Here is a 17,847-nt window from a genome sequence, read left to right as displayed (position 1 = left end):
TCTACAAATCGGAAACAGGTGAATATTTCAGAAGGTACTTTTCCAGAAAGTAAATTCTTGATCTGGTGGTTGATTTTTTGATTTGCACCTAGATATCATTTCAATGTCACACTGGGAATACTGCTGAACTGCTTTTAAAAAATAAAACAATCCCCTGAAATGACCTTAAATGCTGTGTGTGAAAAAAAGCACTGAATCAAAGAATTTATTTCTGGAAAAACATTAGTAACACTTTCCCCTGTTCACTGTTGCTGATTAATGATAAACTCCTTTAAAGTCAATGGTCCCATAACTCAGCCATGGGCAGTGTGTTGTTGCCTATCAGAAGTTAATGGGCAGTAATTGTCCTGCCACTATCCCATTGCCTCTGCTGGGGCCCAGTTTATTAATAAAACTTTTTCACTGCCTGAAAACTAGATTTAAAAAAGATCTGCAAAAGTCTACATTTTGAAAATTGACTTCTTCATGTCAAGAAGATCCTTGACTCTGAAATCCTATCAAAATTCTGTAAATTCCCTTCTCCGCCCCCCCCCAAAAAAAATAACTGTGAAAGGCCCATTTAGTTCAACTAGAAATAAAAACACACTGGGGCAGAAATCACTCCCAAAATAACAGAGAGCTCAACATTGCTCTTCGTTGATGTGGAGATGCCGGTGATGGACTGGGGTTAACAATTGTAAACAATTTTACAACACCAAGTTATATAAAATAAAATCGTTGGACTATAAATTGGTGTTGTAAAATTGTTTACAATTGCTCTTCGTTGTTCGAGGTGAAATGGAGGAGCAAGTTCTGGTGTTCGCACATGCTCAGTGAAACACGGAAATCTGGAGCTTGCTCTTACTGGTTCACTGCTGATATGACAGTTTTGAATTAAAGGGACATTGCACGCTGCAATCAGAAAAATCATTAAAAAATAGTGCAAACTTGCTTATCTGCCCAGCTGGAAAGTAACTAATTACTCCACTAAACAGGTACGCTTAAAAATACAGACCTAAACTAAGTTTTAACAGCGGGGTAAGTCTTAATGACTGCGAAACAACTAAAAATTAACTTTTAAAAATATGGTGTCTCATTACTCCTTTTTAATAGTTTATGTTCACTAAAAAAAATTTTTTTTTAAGCTTTTCCTTGCTGTCTCTTTTATTTAATTCAATTATTTCTGCTTGCCTGTTTGAGCAATGCAGCCCGAATCTGTGGGCAGACTTCTTTCTCTGACAGATTTTGGGGGCGTCTCTTCCTCTCACAGATGTTCCAGCCGCAGCAATTCACGCTGCTCAGATAGCGCACAATTTTTTTAAAGTTCAAATTCAAGCAATTCGACACCACAGAGCCCGCGGTAAGTAATTTTGTTAATTTAGTTCACAGGAGTGGCAATGACTTTGTCACCTCATCACTCCGAGCAATTTCTGGCCCATTAATACTTTAGATTATCCATTTTCTTGCAACCCGCGAAGGTGGAAATTACTGTTGGAGATATTAGCGAATGGTCTCTCATGGGGTTTGTACCGTATTCCTGTGTCCACTCTATTGATGGAGATGCTAGCCCATTTTAAATTAAATGCGAAAATCCGAAAGTTGCTGTCCGAGATGCGCTGCTCTGCCATTAGCTTCGTGAAAACGGCATCGCCCTGTCTGCCTCACCATGAAATGCATTGAATGGTGTGAAGTTGCTGTATTTGCGCGGTAGATATGAACTAAAAGTTAGGGCTTGTCCATTTCAAGTCTAGGCACCCTTTTAATACCATGATAAGTGTTAATTACTGCCAGTGAAGCTCTCTGGCACTGAAAATTATTACAAGTGTGGAGTCCCATTCCTTCAGGTAGTGAAATCTTAGTGGAGATTTTAAAAATGTTAAATTTTAAATCTTTTTTTCTTACTTTTTCATTCTGTCTCTTTTCTCTCTCATTCCAATCTTTCTTTCCCTCTCTTTATTTCACTTTCGGTACCTGATTTGATATTGAATTCACCCACTCCAACTTGCACTTCCTGGTTCAGTCCTTGCGCTGTTTATTTCTTAATCCTTCAATCTCATTGGTTAAGGAGATACACGGTCGCTGGCCCTGTTCACTCAGGTCCCAGATGCCCTGTAGAGGGCACCACGCCATTTCCATCTCCCATTTCCAGCAACTTGTGGCACAGAATATCATGGAGATTAAACGGGCGAAGGGCAAGTCTAACTAATGGCAAGTTCATTGACCGGCTACGGCAAATTCTGGGCCATTGTCAACTTGGGTTAAAATGGGTGGTTGAGGGGAAAGGAGCAGGCACATGGGATTTGGATATCTACTGACATGGAAGGTGAACACACACAGACCTGTTCCCGTGTTGTAAATTCCATGTAATGCTATGCCTGTGTGCCATCTTAATCCACCAGTAGAAACTTCATATTGTCTAGTATGTTAATTGGGCAAGTTATAATTTTGAGCAAAGAACAGTAGCTGCTACACAACATACTATTCAGGGCAAAACCTACATTCATAGGAGGTTAGTTGTTATACAGTGTATTCAATGATTAATTCTGAAGACTTTAGTCAGCTTGGGATCCCTGTATTAGTTCAAGTTCACTGGAGCATTCACTAAAGTTGTTACGATGGTTTTTGAAATGAATTCTTAAAATGTGAGAGTCCGTTAAGAACTTTCATGGATTTAAAAGCTAAGCCTCGTTTATAGCACCCGGTTTCAGCATTAATGCAATATGAGACATGAGTGGAAATCTGGAACCCTCTCCCCCAAAAAGCTGTGGGTGCTGGGGGACAGTTGGAGCTTTCAAAACTGAGGTCGATAGATTTTTGTTGGGTATCAAGAGATATGGAGCAAGGGGGGGTAAATAGAATTGAGGTACAGTTCGACCATGATCTAATTGAATGGCAGAGCAGGCACAAGGGGCTGAATGGCCTCCTCCTGTTACTAATGTTCCTGTATTCCAGCAGAGAGTAGCACTCGCAGGGAGAGCATGTAGGGAAATGAATGGGTGGAAAACCACGCGTTGCATGTCCACAATTTCCAAATATGTGTTCTTTTGAAGTGTAGTCACCGTTATTGGGCAAAAGCAGCAGCCAATTTGTGCACAGCAAGATCCCACAAACAACAATGAGATAAACCTGTTTTGGTGGTGTTGGATAAGGACACTGGGAGCACTTCCCAGCTCCTCCTCGAATAGTCATGGGATTTTTTATGTCCACCCGAACTGATGGATGGGGTCTTGGCTCAACATCTCATCCGAAAGGCGGCTCCCCTTCCAGTGCAACACCCCTTCAGTGCTGAGCTGCTGCGTCGGCCTAGGTTACGTGCTCATGTCCTTGGAATGGGGCCTGAACCCACGACCTTCTGACTCCCAAGATGAGAGTGCAACCATTGGGCCAAGCTGAGATTTACAGCTGGTACAATGAGAAAAAACACATAGATGCCTTTGCATGAAATTCCTTGGCTCATTATTTTGATGAAGGCATTAACCCACTTAAAATAAATGGGCCATATCTTTAATTGAGGTAACGGGTAAAGTGATTTTGTATGAATGTGTTAATGCATTTGTTACATACACCGTGTGATCCTCCACCATGTGAGTCTGTTCCAGACAAATCATCCACCTTTCTGTTTTTCTCTTTTCAGCAGAAGAGGACGTACTTGAATGACCAGAAAGTAAACCTGGATCAAGCCCAGCCATTCCATAAGCGCTTCACCATTTTTGCTGCCTTATTCACAGTTGTAACCATTAAATATAACCCGACTGAGTGGGGCCTGAGGCTGGGATTAGCGGAACAGCCAGGCCCGAATGCCACAGCTGTGTTGAGCTAAATTCTTGTTCTTTCACGTCTTTAGCCAAACTGTTAGCTCCATCATCCTGGGAATTGTTGCAGATATCACTGTTGAAAGCTAATACGATGTAAGAAATTAAACGTGTGGCTAATTACATTCTGTACGGATTTAGCCAAACTGTTGGGGATTCTTTGTCCAGCTCAGTCCCTGAAGGACAAAGATTCTTGTTGAGAATGTAAAACAGTATGAAGCTGAATGTAATTTTTCAACTGGGAGATATTTTTGTCTGTAGAATTGAATTGTCATTTTTTTGGCGTGTGTTGTGACTGTATTGTTGTTGAATATAGAAATGTACACTTAACCAGCTGCTGGCTTCCCATAAAGCATCTGTGCTCCTTTTGCAATCATAATTAGTCATTCCAGTTGTTAAATAATGGCCCTCTTTGCTGCCATTGTGTTACAAAACCTTCCTCTGTCTTTATTCTCTAATTTGGCATGTTTCTTATTGTAATACAGATTAGTGGTCGAGAAAAACAATACAAGTTAACGAAATCCAATAGAAATAGCATCGTGGGGCCTATTCTCTGATCGGGAATCCTTGGCCGGGGGTGGTAATCAGGAAATTGCAGGACCATCTGATAACTCCTTATGTTCCATTCATTAATTTAGATGGACAGAAAATCAGAGGCTCCTGCTCCCCAATTTCCTGGCACCACTCCCCACCAAGAGTTCCCGATTGGGGAATAAACCCAACAGCGTTGAATACAATAGGATCGCATCGCAAGGCAACAGCCCATCAAGGGTTCGGGTCACACAATAAGCAGTAGATGCTCCCAGTTACCCAAACCCTGCGATATCCTTCCAATCTATCATTATACACAGTGTGCACGCCACTCCCTCACAAGGTGCAGTGAGACAAAGCCTTACGCTGAAAATATGAACCATGTGATTTGAATGAACTGTCCAATCCTTTCTGCCATGATGCCCACATCAGTCAAAAAAAAATCTTTAAAGGGATCAATTTTCAACACACTTTTGATGAGGACCCTTGGCCTTGTGGTTAATATTGCAAATTAAGGTGTAGATGGAGTACCATCTTCCGACCATCAATTTAAATGGACAAAAAATAATGCCCTAATTTACCATGTGCGCTACAGGCAGAGGAACATAGGAACAGGAGGAGGCCATTCAGCCCCTCGAGCCTGTTTTGCCATTCAATTAAATCATGGCTGATCTGTACCTCAATTCCATTTACTCCATATCCCATAATACCCTTACCCAACAAAATTTGATCAATCTCAGTTTTGAATTTTTCAGTTGACCCCCCAGCCTCAAGAACTTTTTTTGGGGGAGAGAGTTCCAGATTTCCACTCCCCTTTGTGTGAGGAAGTGCTTCCTGACATCACCCCTGAACGGCCGAGCTCTAATTTTAAGGTTCTGCCCCCTTGTTCTGGACTCCCCCGCACCAGAGGAAATAGTTTCTCTCTATCTATCCTATCAACTCTTTTATCATCCTAAACACCTCAATTAGATCACCCCTTAATCTTCTATACTCGAGGGAATACAAGCCTAGTCTGTGCAACCTGTCCTCATAATTTAACCCTTTTAGCCCCGGTATCATTCTGGTGAATCTGCACTGCACCCCCTCCAAGGCCAATATATCCTTCCTGAGGTGCGGTGCCCAGAACTGAATGTCGTACTTCAAATACGGTCTAACCAGAGCTTTAGACAACTTCCACCTCTTTGTATTCCAGCCCCCTTGAGATAAAGGCCAACATTCCATTCGTTATTTAAATTATTTTTTATATCTGTGCAAAGTAAGAGAAGCTTGCTGCCAGGACCAAAGTCAGAAGATTACACCTTAAATTAAACAAAGGACTCCCATCTGTAAATATTATATAGGGCCTAACAGATTGGAGACTGCTGTCAAGACGTATCTTGGGCCTCGGTTGACCTTAATCAACAACAACTTGTATTTATATAGTGCCTTATCATATTAAAACGTCTCAAGGCGCTTCTCAGGAGCGATTATCAAACAAAATTTGACCCTGAGCCACACAAGGAGATATTAGGAGAGGTGACCAAAAGCTTGGTCAAAGAGGTAGGTTTTAAGGAGCGCCTTAAAGGAGGAGCAGAGGTAGAGAGGGGGAGAGGTTTAGGGAGGGAATTCCAGTGCTTAGGGCCCAGGCAGCTGAAGGCACGGTCGCCAATGGTGGAGCGATGAAAATCAGGGGTGTGCAAGAGGCCAGAATTGGAGGAGTGCAGACATCTTGGAGGGTTGTAGGGCTGGGGGAGTTTACAGAGGTAGGGAGGGTTAGGCCATGGAGGGATTTTAAACTCGAGGTGTTGCTGGAGCGGGAGCGAGTGTAGGTCAGCGAGCACAGGGGGTGATGGGTGAACAGGACTTGGTGCGAGTTACGATATGGGCAGCAGAATTTTGGATAAGCTGAAGTTTACGGAGCGTGCAAGGTGGAAGATTGGCCAGGAGAGCATTGGAATAGTTGAGTCCAGAGATGACAAAGTCATGGCTGTGGGTTTCAGCAGCAGATGAGCCAAGGCCGATCAACTGCTCAAGCTTCAGTTTTGTAAATTCTAATGTTTTCTGAATCTCTGTGTTACTGCTGTCCAACAGACTCCAGGTGAGCTGAGCAGCAAATTCTGAAACATCCTAATTCATACAAACTGAAAGCACTTGTGAACGTACAATGAACTTGAAATGAGTCTTTGCAAATGTTCATGTATGAACAACCATTTAGTCAAGCTAGTGCATCTGTCAAAATATTGGACATAAGAATGAGAACGGGTTACACATTTGTACACTGATAATCACAGCATATTCACACAAGGCTAATGTATCAAAACTAGAGTAGTGTTGCATTAAGTGATTCCAACCAGTAACATGAGTTTTTATTTGACTGGTAGAAATAATATGCCTCCATTGTGTTGTAGGTGGAAAGAGTTAGGGCTGTGCTGGAAGGCATTAACTCATCTCTAGGTTCAGATGATGTCTAAAATCTGCACGAGCAAAGCTCAAACAATTTCGCAATGTTGCCTGAAGTCCGTAATGGTTACTGTCCGCAGATGTTCCTCTCTACGTATTATTCTTACAGTATTTACAGAATTGCTGGTACTTAATGTTTTCACAAAAATGATAGATGAGTTGAGTGGTAAATTTCAGAGGACAGGTACTTAGAGCTGCACCACAGGGATCATAGTGCACTGCTATCGTACCACGTGACGTGTACCATAGTGCACTGCTACCGTACCACGTGACGTGTACCATAGTGCACTGCTATCGTACCACGTGACGTGTACCATAGTGCACTGCTATCGTACCACGTGATGTGTACCATAGTGCACTGCTATCGTACCACGTGACGTGTACCATAGTGCACTGCTATCGTACCACGTGACGTGTACTATACTGTCATCGTACCACGTGAGTTGTATTGAAGTGCTATTGTACTATATGACTCATAGTTTTACTATGAACTTTTCTTTCACTGAATGTTGTAATGAAATAGCGCATCATATATATCAGGTAATTGAAAAATACAATTTAAAGAAAAAAAAAATCACAAAAAAAAAATCTGATAAATAACACAGTGTAGTAATCATTTCTAGGAGAGTTTTTAAAAGAAGAATTTCATTCTATGGGGTTAGACTTGACAGGGTATCTGCCCTGTGGCTGATCAGTAGGTCTGGTTGTATTGTCAACCCAGTATGATCGTATTCAGACAAGGTCCAGGATGATAACATATCCCACAGAGCTGGCCTGAGGCCAAGTTATCTGACTGTAAATGGGGACTAGGAAATGAACGGAGTTTACACACTGCCCTTTTCCCTCTGGGACTTTGGTTTGAATTGAGCCCAGACTAATGGGATGAAAGTCTCTATCCTTTTCTGTTGGCTGCCGGGTTCTAAGTGGGCAATTACAATCCCGTTCCCAGCGTCCAATGGCCCCAAATTCCAAAACTGGTTGGCTACCGCCAATTCATGGTGAATTACAAGCAGTCAGAGGAGGCACAAGGATGGCTGGTGTGGGAAATCCACTCGTCACACTTGTGCAGGAGGAGGAATTCCTCTGTGGCTGAAGGTTGAAGCACATTGTTAGGCCACAGTAGAGGACAGTTTGGATTTGACCACGTTGTGCCTGACCTGAGAGAGCTGACATCGGTAGAATAATATTGTAGTCTCCTTCACTGATATGCCCCACCTTGATGGACATAACACGTTGCCCCCTGTCTTGTTTTCAGTGAGTTATCGATAGTGATTCCAGTATATTGAAGGCTGTGATACTGTAACATGAAGACTGGAAGCCAAACCTAATAATGAAATAATGTCCTGTCATTTCTTAGCCCAGGAGTGGATTAGCATCACTTCAAAATGGAAACACAAGAACAGAAGGCAAGTACTTTCTCCTTATCAGCGTAATTTGGCCTCTCATATGAACATTGCTGACAGAAGTACATTGTTTTCTGCATAATCCAAGTTATTGATTCAGGTAACAAGAATAAAGGAAAACCAGTTCTACCATCAGCTTCTGAAGTGTTCCCTTGGAAAATCGGACCTGGGGCTTCTAACTTGCAATACTGACAAGCTCACACGTCCTAAGTAAAGTGCCTTCCATTTTGACTGTTATGACATGATGAATAGTAGGGATGAGAGAGGAACCAAAGAGACGATTTCACCATTCGGGTCCTCACTACGTGGAAAAATGAACGGAATATCAAGGGCTGCTGACCTGCGATTGCCCAGGGTGCACTGCCCGGGATGTCTGCTCCCTGCTGGGAGTGTTGGATCACAGAATCACCACTCAAATTCCAAACCTGAAGGGTCTCTCTTCGCTATTTTGGGAATCATTGAACCCTGCCCAATGTGAAATATTTACAGTTCGGGAAAAATACTGTTGATGGATGTGTTGAAATAAAATGGCAAATTCAATGAGGCTACTTTCCTGGAGTGGGATATGGGTCAGGGATTTGGGAATGTAGCATTCTTCCCCTATTCTCTGACTCAGGCTCTGCTCTCGGATTGTGGTCTAGTTGAATTTTTCCTTTTGATCCTTCTGTACAGACACACCACCACTGTTCCAGACCACAAAGATGATTTTGTTTTTACTTAATTTTCTCACCTTGCCACCTGTCAGGGAGTGTGGAATGTGTCAATGTTCCATAATGGTTGCACTTTACTGATGTGCCTAAAACTATTCCAGACTTCCAGATATAGGTTCGCGAATATCCAAACTTTACCTCATCCAAAGGCCAACCTTGAAGAAAGACAAACTTTCATCCCTAATAAGTAATTTTTATTTTCCATATCCTCTTATTCAAATCCCTTCATGGCCTTTCCCCCTCCCAGTCTCCGTCACTGACTCCAGCCCCAAGACCCCTCCTGAACTCTCCATTCCTCTGAATCTTATGCATACTCCCCCCTCCCTTCACCCCAACATTTGTAGCCATGCCTTCAGCCACCTAATCTCCATGCCCTGGAATTCTCTCCCTAACTCCCTTTGCCCCTTCACCTCCCTCTCTTCCTTTAAGATCCTCCTTAAAACCTCCCTCTTTGGCCAAGCTTTTGGTCACCCGTACTTTCTCTCTCTCAGCGACCCTTTCTTCCTTCTTTTGCCTCTGTGAAGTGCTGCAGGTGTTTCGCGACATTAAAGTTGCTTTATAAGTGCAATTTGTTGAAATAAAATGAGGTAAGGAGGTAGCAAACTGGACGCAGTCAAGCAACCTGTTCAGCTCCGTTGCTAGTATGGCATTTCCTGTTGGATGTATTTTGTTGTTCAGTGGAACTTCCCTTGTCCGCCATAATGGTGGGGGGGGAGGGGGGGGAGGGTAGGGGGGAGGGGAGAATGTGTCTGGTGGATAACGGAAAGTCCTCCAGTCTGACAAAATGGGCTTAATAATACTCCTGCAACCAAGTGAGCTGGCCTTGCTGGGAGTACTAGAGGGATCTGAGCCTGGGCCAGCGTTTCAGATGCGAGCATGTTGCAGATACCCATTGGAGTGTTAGTGGCACAAAGTCCCCATTGAAGAATAGGTTCCTGGAAGCCTGGATAAAAGAGGGCAGAGAAACTGACATCAGGATCACTCTATAAGGAGAGGGTCACCCAGATGTGATTTCAGTTTTTCCCCCTTCAGCGCCCATTCTGAATGGGAATCTGGAACACTAGTCACATTATTGGGAGGCCCTCCTCGTGCATCAGGAGCATCAATCAGCATTGTGTGCAGGATCCCAACGGAAGAGAGGCTGACCCAACCACATTACAGTGCACCACCTACCTCGGCTTCCACACTTGAGAATATTACGTGTGCCCATCATTGCATTATTGGCACCAGTGAGTTTTCAGGTTCTAACCGGCCTATTCAGACGACCTAATCAAGATGCCACCATGTGAGAAGTTGTTAAAACAAGTTGCTCCTACTGCTTTTCTTGACCTGATGCCCAATACCAGAGCTCCATGGGCAGTAAACTCCCCCAATAACAGGATATCCAAGTAGCAACTGCCTATTCTGCTGGACCAAGAACCCAGAGAAAAAAATCAATTAAAAAATGCCTGGTTGCATTTTACCTTCTTTTACAAAACAAAACCAACTACCATGAAAATTCTGCCAGGTATTACAGGGTGCAGGTAATGGAGGTTCCACTGAGGCTGTGCTGGGATTTGACTTTTAGTATCGTTTTGCTTTGCTTCATTTTGACGTCCAAATGTGAGGGTCGATTCCTCAATCGGGTTTTTCCGACAAGGAGCAGAGCTTGTGAGGGGCACTGGTCATGAAATCGTGCCCTCCCTCAACAGTCCAAATAAGACCAGTGGAAACTTGCATTCTAGTATTGCCCAAGTGCGAATGTCAGTCGGCAGCAAATGGATCTCTTGATTGAGAATTGAGTGTGCAAGCACTGCAGCCATTAAGGCACGCAAACTCAGTGTGTGACGTCAATAGAGGGTTACGAGTTCTAAGAAAAATGGACAGTACAAAGCGATCACCACCAAATAATTGAATTATGCCAGATAAAAATAAAATAAAGTCGGATGGAAATATGGACATTTTGTTCACATCATATAATAAGTCTGTGTATGAAGATCTGTTGATAGCTTCAAAAGGGATGGAGTGAGTGGTACTCTGTGCAAACTCTTTGATCTGTTATATTTACACCAGCAAAAAAAAAACACCACTCTTTATCTGGTCGAGAAATGGGCTCTTAGCTAAAATGGTCGCATAAGATATTCCAGAATGCTGTCAAAAGGTGATGTGAATGCAGTTGTAATGGAGCTGATGTCTTCTGTGATGATGAAGGGGAAATGAAACAATCTTTCAAATCCATCTCCACAGAAAAATTGTTTGGATACTTTAGTGTCTGAGTCAGTCAGACCCCCCACTAAATCCTGGATTAGTTCTCCTTGTTTGGATGTCCTAGCATTTTCCATTTTGCTTTTATTTTTGGACTAGAGCCAATAATCTTTAGCTGCATTCTCTGTATTTACAAGAAGGATTATCTTGGGTCAAAACTAGCAAATCCAGCTAACTTCTCCCTCCTCCCACCCCCCCACTCCCCCCCCCAATCCCCCACCCCCCCTCCCTCCCAATCCCCCACCACTCTCCCCCCCACCCCCACCCCCCACCCCCCCACCCCAAAGAGTTGAACAGGGTCACAAAGTGAGTCGCTGAGCTATAACCAGGAAGATGTTCGTATTTCAGTGACTGAGTGTGTTCGGATCGCCTGCAGGCAGAGAATAGAGGGAAAATTAGGTGAGGATGAGTGAGGGAACTTGCCCAATTATTCTCCATTCACTGTGCTCAATCAATCCAGTACAACTGGGCAAGGGGGCAGGAAAGTTCACTCCGCCAGGTTTGCTCCCAGTTTGTGCCCAGCTAGTTGATCTGAATCAGGGCAATCTGTATCAGGTAGGGGGAGTGATCACTGGATGCTCCCTGATAGACGATGCAGTGAGGTCTGGGTGGCAGGTATACGTCTGATGATCCCCTGCAGTCCAGAGCACTCATCGATACTTTGTGAATGTGCAAGCTCATAATATTGGGTTTTGTCTTCAGCTCCTTAAAAACCCAACATTTACAGCCACCAAAGTCAAATCACTCCCACCCTCACTAATGGTATATGAGCATTTGTAGATGTTTCCTACTTAAGCGATTAGTAATGAGAAATATTTATTTCAATGTGTAATTTAGAAACTTCACCTTAACATTCAACGTCTGACAATATATTGGTTGGACAACCAGTTTCAGACAGAGTGCTCCACTGAGAAAAAAATATAGAAAGGCTTGCATTTATATAGTGCCTTCCACAACCTCAGGAAATCCTGAAGCACTTTAGAAGTGTAGTCATTATTGTAATGTAGGAAGCATGGCAACCAATTTGCACAGCAAGATCCCACGCACAGCAATTAGATAATCTGTTTTAGTGACGTTGGTCAGGGCACTGGGGAGAATTCCCTTGCTCTTCTTGAATAAGTGCCCTGAGCTCTTTAGCCCTCCACCTAAGATGGCAGGCAGGGCCTCGGTTTAATGTCTCATCTGGGAGATTCCCTCAATACTACACTGGGAGTGTCAGTCTAGATTTTGTGCTCCAGTCTTTGGAGTGGGGCTTGAGCCCATGGCCTTCTAACTCAGAGGTGGGAGTGCTGCCTACTGAGCCATGGCTGCCACCCAGGAGATGCAATTCTGTCAGTAGAGGTTGAACTGCTGCTGCTGCTGTGTGTAATGTTGGTTTTAAACCTTAATGAAGTTATCCCTTTTCATTCAATCTTGGATTACAAAGAGCCCTCAAACAAGTTCCAAATAAGAACTTTACTCCCCCCCCACTTCCTGCAAACTTTACATCCACCAGTCCTTGAAACACTTATTTTGAACCCTGGCTCCCAGTGTTGATCCTGAGACTGGCAGTAGAGACAGTTACTATCACTGGAAGTTTTGTGCCCAAAATCTGGATTTATTGCGTCTCCTTGTACTCCTGGTGCTGGAGCTTCAGTCATAGAGTAGCAATATCTCACGGATTCTGTCCCTCTTATCCATTAGATGGCTCCTATTAAATATGATTTTTCTTAATGAAACCTATATTTTCCTTATATCAGGCGATTTGAAAAATTCTAACTCTAATAAAATTCTTTCCAATGAGGTGCTGCACGCTTTATACAAGAATAAAATCAGTACCATAGCAACCCAATGGTTACCAATAAACACAGAACAGACAATGCTATAAAGTGCCAAAAACACATTCCCTCCCCGCACTGTTTTGACAACACAAAGGAGCGAAGAGAAAGAAATTACTTCTGGTGAATTTCTACATGTTAGAAAATATCCCAGTGGGTTAAATGAGACACAAATATTCCCAATATTTTTAAATTTGAAATTAAGATCCACTATTCCCCTAGTACGAACAAAAGCCTTGACATCACAATGCACTCACAAATTCATTGTATGCTTCTAGGTCAATTGAAACTGAGGCTGGGGGTCAATTGAAAATTTCAAAACTGAGATTGATAGATTTTTGTTGGGTGAGGGTATTAAAGGTCACGGAACCAAGGCGGGTAAATGGAGTTAAGATACAGATCAGCTGTGATCTAATTGAATGGTGGAATAGGCTCGAGGGGCTGAATGGCCTACTCCTGATCCTATGTTCCTTAGTTGGACTAATGTGCTTTTTGGATAAGTATCATAATCCAATGGTTCCTGATAGGGGTCTTCTATTTTTCCCTTCTGTCATGTAATCATACATTATCATAACCACTTATTATAATACCACAATTATTGATAAGTTTTTACTACAGGATCCTTGTGACAATAGCCTGGAAAGCACACTGCAATATTATCCTGTGAAATTCCCCCTTTCTTTTAGTTTAATGGTAATATTAACCAGTTTACTAGGCACCTGAAGTATGAGGACTTAAGTGAAAAAATAAGGATTATTTTCCTGATATAGTGGCACCCTTTGGAGAGTGATGATATCTTCCGTAACTTCAGTCCATCGTGGAGTTGCAGTCTGGGCAGTCACGAGGAAATCCTTCGCCATATTCCTGGCTAAAGGGGAGGTCCTACATCACAACAGTGACTACATTTCAAAGTGTACTTCATTGGCTGTAAAACGCTTTGGGAAGTCCTGAAGGTCGTGAAAGGCACGATATAAATGTAAGTCTTTCTTTCTTCTTTCTCTTTGTAGTGGTGTTTAGAAGCAGTAAACAGGTGCCTATCGTTTTATGCTCATGGACATGGCTTCAATTGACCCCTCTCTATCTCCCCATCCCCATGGTGATTTATTGGCTATCTAGCCCAACAAGCCTTCTGAATGAGGCAGTGGAGAATTAAACCCTCAAATAATCCTTCCTTCACTCCTAAAATCTAACGTTTCCATTTTTTAAAACATTTCTGCTCGGCTACACAGTGCTTAACTATGTTTTGGAATACCAACAGTCTAGTGTCACACCTCATTTTTAGCCTGCTTTTAGACACTCTACACATTCATTTTCAGTGCTTTGGTGGATAAGTGTTCAGGAAGTGTATGGTATACAGAGTCTTGGGCACGACGCACTGGTCTCCTTGTTTGTAAAGCACTCATCCACAGCTCTACACTCGCATATCCAAGGCCCAGTAGAGGTCAATATTCAAAGCTGCCTCCAAAAAAAAACATGATGAGTTTTGACAGTTTTCAGCTGGGCTGCTCGTATGGGGCACAACCTCAGGGAAAAATCGAATTCAGCTCATCTGTACTAATATCTCCGCTGGAGTAATCTGAACTTGCATTTGTCTGTCTCCCAGTTCAAAAAATCTTTACCAAGAGAACTGAAAAATTAACCTTTTGGGTTCTGACTTTTTTTGTGATAGTTTTGTAAAAAAAAACACTTTTTTAGACCATGTATTTTCTTTCTATAAACGTATTTTTCAAAAATGTAGCGCTGAGCAATTGAAGGAGTCGGAAAGAGGGGAATTATGGGCCTGAAATCAAGGTCTATCCCAACCTATGGGGTGTAGTTGGGCTTAAGCCGAAGCAAATATTTCAGATGTCTTAATTTTAATATTTGCACACAGTCAAGATTCATTTATGCTATTGGTCTAGTGACTAAACTACCAATTTTTGTGATTGCCGTGTTTTGAGATTTTATGATTGTGGGCTTTTTTGACCATTTTTCCACAGAGAGGATTTGGGGGAAAAACACTTGTGTTCAAAGGTTGTGTTTTAAAGCAAAGAGTATTCGCATACGTTTTTTAAAAAGGCACAAAGACAAAAAGTGGTTAAAATTCGAATGAGCTAGCTTTGATGTTGTTTCCCCCAAAGACTGTAAACAATAAGTAAAACCTTAACCTGTCTCTGTGATTGAGAAACACCTCAATCCCAAAGTGTTGAGAGGGCCCTGATCCTAAATGTTCAGCGGGGGTTGTCCAGCGAGGCTACCCCTCTCGGGTTGTGAACATACTGAGATTAAAACCGCAGACAGTCGGTCAAGATTTTAAACAGGAAGCTGCAAAGATAGTCAAGTGTAGTCCAGTAAAGGTTACAAGGTTCAAATGCTGGAGAGAAGTTAGAAATTACTTTGTTTAAGATGGCCCACTGATGTGGGGAAGTGGAGTGCTATTTTGAATTAATATGCAAAGACATGTTGTACTGATTGAATGAAGTGAATCCGTGCTGTATTTGTTCACTTGCTGTCTGTGAAATAAAGCAGTTTAATGATTCCTGTCTGACCTTGTCTTACCAAGTGTTTTCTCTGTCGCTTTTGAAAAGACTGAAGAAGCACACATGACAACATGTATGAGAGACACAATATCCAGTCTGTATGTCAAGGCGGAGGATTATTATGCTCCCTGAGTTATTGTATAGATAGATAGTGGACAATACAGGCACATCCCTAAATGTAAGAAGCTCAAACTCCCTACAGAAGCGACTTTACATAGAATTACATAGAATTTACAGCACAGAAACAGGCCATTCGGCCCAACTGGCCCATGTTGGTGTTTATGCTCCACACGAGCCTCCTCCCACCCCTTTCATCTCACCCTATCAGCATATCCTTCTAGTCCTTTCTCCCTCATGTGTTTATCCAGCTTCCCTTTAAATGCATCTACACTATTCACCTCAACTACTCCTTGTGGGAGTGAGTTCCACATTCTCACCACTCTCTGGGTAAAGAAGTTTCTCCCGAATTCCCTATTGGATTTATTAGTGATAGTCTTATATTTATGGACCCTAGTTTTGAATGGAGGGGAGTGGCCCCATGTTTTGGTCTCCCCCACGAGTAAATCATCTTCTCTACGTCTACCCTATCAAACCCATTCATAGTCTTAAAGACCTCTATCATGTCACCCCTCAGCTAAATACGCTGAAGATTAATAGTCCGTCTTTTGGACATTAAACAGATTATCTGGTCATTATCACATTGCTGTTTGTGGGAGCTTGCTGTGCGCCAATTGGCTGCTGCGTTTCCCACATTACAACAGTCACTACGCTTTAAAAGTCCTTAAATGGATGTAAAGCACTTTGGGACATCCTGAGGTCATGGAAGGCGCTGTATAAAATGTAAGTTTTTTCTTTATTCCTGTTCCCAGACAGGCTTTCCTTACAAGATGGCTGAGATCCCCTCATTTATCTTTTATTAAAACATCTTCCTTACTGATGTCTCCCAATCGGCTCTTCATTATCTCTATGATTTCCTTCTATCGTCTTCTCTGCCTCTCCTTATCTTCACAACTTTTACCGATTTAAATCAAATGGGCCTCATCACTCATTTTTATTTCTGTGCTTCATCTGTTTTTGTTCATTGAAATTCTAATTAGATCGCTTGGCGAAGGCTCAAAAACTGCCAACAGTTGGCGACTTTACCTGGCCACGTATAACACGGCAAAGCATCAGTTACATAGAAGTTACAAGTGAAATTCATACCCACACAGTGTTAAGAATGGACAGGTCAAGGAAGATTTGAGCAAGAGCCCATGAAGATATAGTGTACTTATAATTTTAATTACGCTGCCTGGCAATGAAACGATTGGGGCTGAAATGCTGAAATAAACTGTGCTGCTGAAGTCCCAGGTAATGTCTTTAAAAGAATTTACTAATAATGTTTTGATGAGATAAGCTGTTCATGGTTGACCAGCCTATCTTAATCACTGTAGCTCTGGACAATACCTGTCTCTTAAAGAAATTAGCCTGTTGAGATAAGCCGCTCATGGCTGATCGGCCTCATCTCCTTCCATTCTGAACTCATCCAGTTGACAATAACCAATCATTCTTATCTTCCCTGACCATGTTACATTGGAGAAACAAAGTCACATTTTGAGGCTGCAGGTTCAAAGGTCAGGCTGGCACCAAATACAAGACCAGTATAAGTACAGGTGATTATAAGTGGTCAGTAGGAGAGCAAGAGGCTACAATGAAGAAGGAAACATCCCAGCAGGTCGAGCATCTCCATTCAGAATAGAACGGGGCCATTTTGTTCTGTTCTTATAACTATGGCTTGAGCATGTAAGAACATAAGAAACATGGCTTAAAGAGGGACCGAAATGGCAGCTCAAGGTTTCTGGTTACAGGGTTTTCAGATGAGATAGAGAGGGGGATAAAAAAGGAGGGGGGGTGGCAATTTTGGTTAAAGAAACAATTACAGCTGTGAGGAGGGATGATATGTTGGAAGGATCATCAAATGAGGCCTTATGGGTTGAGCGAAAGAACAAAAAAGGAGCAGTCATACTGCTGGGAGTGTACTATAGACCCCCAAACAGTCAGAGGGAGATAGAAGAGCAAATATGTCGGCAAATTTCTGAGAAGTGCAAAAACAATAGGGCAGTAATAGTAGGGAATTTCAACTACTTTAATATTAACTGGGACACAAACAGTGTGAAGGGTATAGAGGGCGCAAAATTCTTAAATTGTATTCAGGAGAACTTTTTTAGCCAGAACGTAGCAAACCCAACAAGAGAGGGGGCAGTTCTGGATTTAATTTTATGAAATGAGGCTGGGCAGGTGGAAGGAGTATCAGTGGGAGAGCATTTTGGTGGTAGTGATCATAATTCAGTTAGTTTTAGCATAGTTATGGAAAAGGACAAAGATAGAACAGGAGTTAAAGTTCTCAATTGGGG

General features: G+C 42.4%; 1 protein-coding gene across 4 annotated transcripts in view; it reads left to right on the top strand.

Annotated features, from left to right (window-relative positions):
• The window catches only part of cd276 (CD276 molecule), a 300,738-nt gene extending 285,285 nt beyond the window's left edge, over positions 1-15,453 (top strand). For 2 of the 4 annotated variants that reach the window (XM_067973640.1, XM_067973638.1), the window contains one exon: positions 3,617-15,453. In XM_067973640.1, coding sequence (XP_067829741.1) covers positions 3,617-3,636 — 20 coding nt within the window. In that variant the 3' untranslated portion in view covers positions 3,637-15,453. Of the gene's footprint in view, positions 1-3,613 lie in introns of all 4 variants that reach the window. The other 2 variants (XM_067973639.1, XM_067973637.1) reach the window with 1 other exon arrangement.
• The last annotated feature ends 2,394 nt before the right edge of the window (positions 15,454-17,847 follow it).

Source organism: Heptranchias perlo, chromosome 38, assembly GCF_035084215.1.
Source record: "Heptranchias perlo isolate sHepPer1 chromosome 38, sHepPer1.hap1, whole genome shotgun sequence".
NCBI classification, from domain to species: Eukaryota; Metazoa; Chordata; class Chondrichthyes; order Hexanchiformes; family Hexanchidae; genus Heptranchias; species Heptranchias perlo.
This window is presented reverse-complemented; position numbering and strand designations above follow the sequence as displayed.